At 49.2% G+C, this 4,747-nt stretch overlaps 1 protein-coding gene across 1 annotated transcript in view; it reads left to right on the top strand.

The window, feature by feature from the left end:
• Nucleotides 1–2,020, top strand: part of PLEKHF1 (pleckstrin homology and FYVE domain containing 1) — a 5,370-nt gene extending 3,350 nt beyond the window's left edge. Inside the window, exon 3 of the mRNA XM_010163351.2 lies at nucleotides 1,187–2,020. Coding sequence (XP_010161653.1) covers nucleotides 1,199–2,020 — 822 coding nt within the window. The 5' untranslated portion in view covers nucleotides 1,187–1,198. The remainder of the gene's footprint in view (nucleotides 1–1,186) is intronic.
• The last annotated feature ends 2,727 nt before the right edge of the window (nucleotides 2,021–4,747 follow it).

The raw sequence follows: 4,747 nt of genomic DNA on the forward strand, positions 1-4,747 counted from the left end.
CTACATTCGTGATTCAATGAAGCGCTAGCAGCAGCGAGGGCGACACACACCCCTGTGACCTCGGCGCTGCCTCGTGACGGCTGAGCTACCTCGCTGGAGGAGGAAATGACTCACGTTCCCGTGGCCGGCTGGCCTCGGGCAGCACCCTTCAGTGCAGGACGGGCTAGGTGCAACGAAAAATTGCGCTTACAGCGTGGACAGCTCTCCTTACTGCAAACTACCGATAGCAAAACATCGGGTTTTGCTTCATAGTTACCCTTATCTAGGTTTTTCTATTAAAAAAACCCCAGCAGTCTATCAGAACTCCAGCTTGTATGAGAAGAAGGGTGAGGAGGTGTGGGAAGGGATGAGCGTGCTGCCTCCCACTTCCCCTTCAGCAGAGATCAGACTGTTTTCAGAATGATGTGTCTTGTAACTGGAAGCACTGGCAGCCCCGGCATATCTGGGGTAAAGGAGGGGGGGCCTGACTTCTCTGGGTTGATTCATGTAGTGGGTGCTTTTTCCTTTTCTTCTGTTTTTTTCCCCCCTTTTTTGTCACGCAGGGAGGACCAGTGGGAAAAGATGATGCCACACGCTGTTTCTGCTGCAGCTCTGGCCCAAAATGGTGTCATGGGGTGCATGTGTCTGTAACTAATCCTTGAGAAAATGGGTGTGCAGTCAGAAACAGGAGGTTTGCTCCCAGGATCACAGATCTCCTCCCTGAGCCTGCATCCAGCCCAGCATCAGTTAGCTCCCTGCTGCAGCTGCACTCCCTGCTGCCAGCACCCAGAGGGACAGACGGGGAGGGTCCTGGTACTCTTCAGCTGTCACAGTACAGTAGCTCCTGAGCAAGTCCTTATACCTGCATAAGAGTAGGTTCAAACCAACTGGCTTCCTTTACTATGGGCACGCAGTTACACAGCTGAAAAGCACAGCTGCAGTGGAAAACCTGGTTCTGCCTTCAAGGGCTTCCACTGCTGCAAACTGAACTATCCCAGTATAGACCAGGCTGTTGCAAAGTGGGGTCAGAAAGTTTGAAAAATTAATTTAAAAGGTAACAAAGTAAAGTGAAGAGTGGTAAGGAGATCACTCGTAGCCTCAGGTTGCATTAGGAGCGTCTCACCTGTGCATACGTTTGCTGCTTGGCCTCACCCCCGTGCAGATGTTTGCGGATTCACCGCTTCCCTCTTTATTTTCCTTTCTGCAGAGCGAGCTGGAGATGGTGGACCATCTTGCAAACACTGAGATCAACAGCCAGCGCATTGCTGCTGTGGAAAACTGCTTTGGAGCTTCTGGTCAGCCCTTAGCTGTGCCAGGAAGGGTCCTTCTAGGAGAAGGGATTTTAACCAAAGAATGCCGCAAGAAACCAAAGCCTCGCATATTCTTCCTTTTCAACGACATCCTCGTCTACGGCAGCATAGTCATCAACAAAAGGAAGTACAATTCCCAGCACATCATTCCCCTTGAAGATGTCACTTTGGAGACGCTGCCAGACACCTTGCAGATGAAGAACCGCTGGATGATTAAAACCTCCAAGAAGTCCTTTGTGGTTTCCGCGGCTTCCCTCACGGAGAGGAAGGAGTGGATCAGCCATCTGGAGGAGTGCATCAGGCACCTGCTGACGAAGACGGGCCGGCAGCCCTCCACGGAGCATGCGGCCCCCTGGATCCCAGACAAGGCGACAGACATCTGCATGCGCTGCACGCAGACCAAGTTCTCCACGCTCACCCGAAGGCACCACTGCCGCAAGTGTGGCTTTGTTGTCTGCGCAGACTGCTCCAGGCAGAGGTTCCTGATGCCCCGGCTGTCCCCCAAGCCCCTGAGGGTCTGCAACCTGTGCTACAGGCAGCTGCTGGCAGAAAAGAAGAAGGAGGCAGAGGCAGATCGCAGGCAGCCGGAGCCGATCCGCTCTGCTATCCCGGGCTACGAACCCTCCAGTGGCGATGACAGTGACAAGTCTGATGACGACAAAGCTGACCAGTGGCCAGCAGACACAGAGTTTTACACCTCACAAGTATCCTGGTCATCTTTCCACAGCTGACCTCCCTGGGAGTCGGTGGCTTTTAGACATTGGGAAGCCAACTTCTGGCCTCCAATGCATGTCCTTCTTGATGTTTTCTCTGGAGGCCGTGCCTAGGAAGGTGGATCTTGGCCCCTGTGTGTCGTGTCTGTGTGGAGAGCAGGGATGGGGTTATCCCTCGGAGAACATGTCTCGTACAACATGAGCACAGAGAGCAACAGCTCAGCAGAGCGTGGACTGGGGCAGAGACCTGTGGATCAGCCTTGGCCAGACGAGCTCACCCTTCAGTGCCTTAGTCTTCTTGTTTGCAAAAACAGAGCAATACTAACTTATTTTTTCAAATGCCTTGAGACTGACTCTGGGGAAAGAAAGGAGCAAGAAATCCTGGAGTCAGTGCACCTGCCTGCTAGCGGTGCATTCCTCTGTCACAGCGAGGGGCACTCGGGATGCTGTTTTCCGTAAGCATTGCATCTACGTCGAGATTCTCACTGCAAGCGTGCCAGCCTGAGGGGATAGCTGCTCATCCCTGCACAGTAAGGTTGGCACAGGCTTCCATTTCTACACCCGGGTCTTTCAACTTTGGAAACACTAAAGAAATGGTGCTCTGAATGCAGGGAGCTCACACAAGGCTCAGTGTGAGCAGCCTTAGCAAAGCGCTGGAGCATCCAGCTCTCTCGCATAGAAAGAGGACATTTTGGTGGTACCAGGCCAGGAGGGAGGAAGGATAGAAGGGGACAGGTAAAATTGTACAGAGGCGTGAGATAATGAGGGAGAGACTTACCACAGTTGACTCAACTAAGTGCAGAGTCCCAGTTCTCAGGAACAGGCCGTTCCACCAGATTACCAGCAACTTGATGAACTCAAGCCTATCGGGTAAAAGGACAGCCCTGGGAAGACTTGTTAGTAGTTTTGAAAAATCCAAGAAAATGCCCCAAATTAAGATCCTATGAATACAGCACTTCACCTTCCACTTCCCTCCTGAGCAGGAGCCCAAGGCGTTGAATGCTCACTTGTGGGCTCACCTCATGTCTATCAGTCACACGAGTCCAAAGTTAAGGTCCTTTATGTACTTCCAGGACTGGAGCCCAAGACTTTACAGTTAACATGAGATCAGCTTTAAAGTTCAAATTAAGTTAGAACTAAACCATGTATATTCAAGTATTCAATCATGATATAGAGTGGGAGTAAATATACTGAAAATCAGACAAAAGCAATTGTTTTGCAGCAGACATTTCTACAAACTGTTATTAATTTTAGTGTATTTTTGTATTGTGTATTTTATGCTCTGGAAAAGGAACACGGCTGGGAGTACACTGCCAATGTTATAAACCATTTCCTTACTGTGACCTGTTCTAAACAGTGCGTTGCCTGCCAGATGGCCAGACTTAGGGTTTTTTAAATTTCAGTTCAAAGTAATCATTCTTACTGTTTTTTTGTAAACTGCCACTGTTCCAATGAATTTGTATCACTTGACTGTATGTGAATAAAGATATGGCCAACAGGAAGAAGCCAGGAAAATATGACAATAAAGCATGTTGTTATTTAACAAGAGCCTTAAACAAGAGCTGGGATTCAGGCCCGGCTGGCCAGCACGAGTTCTGACTCCTCAGCTGTGGGGGGAATGCTGCGGGTTTCTATTTACTGATTGAAGATACGTAAGTGTGAGTGAAAAAAATTGCCAAATCTGATGCTTCCTTTCTATTTACACTGTGTTATCATCTGACAGAGTTTTCCCAAGTCTTTTGCAATCCCCTGCAGTAGTCGGTATTAATTGAAATGGTATTTTTCCGGTGGGGCCGCAGCTTAGAGTGGGTCAACAAACCTTATGACCTAAGCAGATGGTTTTGGGTTTTAAAGCAGTAAGTACACCAAGTTCTGTTTTTTCCATCCCTCTCGAAGCTTAGTTCATAACTCTGCGCAGCAGGGATTGTTTTTATAATGCCTCCCACCCACTACAAGGGTGTATATGCTATGCAAACAGAAAATGACCTTAAAAATAAACAGCCATTAGAACTGTTCACAAGCCAAAAATAGCCCAGCCGCTGAATCCACATCCATAGCTGGCGTTCTAGTTCCTGCTCCTGAGGCAAAACTCCCAGTTTCCTCCTAGTAACTGGCTCCAGAAATGTATTCCAGTTTTGAACCTACTCCTTAGTTCTCTTGGAGATCAGCTTTTCTTTATCTTATATGTCCAAAAGTCTTAGCATTTTCAGCCCCAAAGAGCTATGAACTGTTTTTATCCACTAATGAAGGGCAGGCACGCCTCTAACAAATGCCTTCTTGTTGAGCAAGAGCTTCTCTTAATCACAGCTGGAAAAAATACACCACAAAAAAAACCAAACAAACAAGCTGCACCAAATCAACGCAGCCCCTTTTTTCTGTGCACACTGTAGCTGATGGCCTTTCTAGAAACACCTTCCAGTAACTGGTACGTCCCTGTCCCTTAGAGGAGGCAGGTATGGAGAAGAGTCAAGGGTGCAAAAGCTGCAACACTCTTGTGAGTAATGGAGAATAAAGGGCGACTCGCATCACACACTCACTGCTATTTTGAGACGCAGCGTTTTGGAGCCGAGGTGCACATGAGCACTTGCATTTCCAGAGGCTGCTTACATGCCCGCTGCCTTGAGTGCGTTACAGTGCCTTCTCCCAGAGCTTGCCCTGTTGCCACCCCATTGCTCGGTGCTGCTCCCAGCTCTGCAGCCGTGGGGAGAGCGTTGGGGGGCAGCAGCTGGGAGACCTGGAAAGGCT

This window comes from Antrostomus carolinensis, unplaced genomic scaffold, assembly GCF_000700745.2.
Source record: "Antrostomus carolinensis isolate BGI_N321 unplaced genomic scaffold, ASM70074v2 scaffold4950, whole genome shotgun sequence".
In the NCBI taxonomy this organism is placed as follows: domain Eukaryota; kingdom Metazoa; phylum Chordata; class Aves; order Caprimulgiformes; family Caprimulgidae; genus Antrostomus; species Antrostomus carolinensis.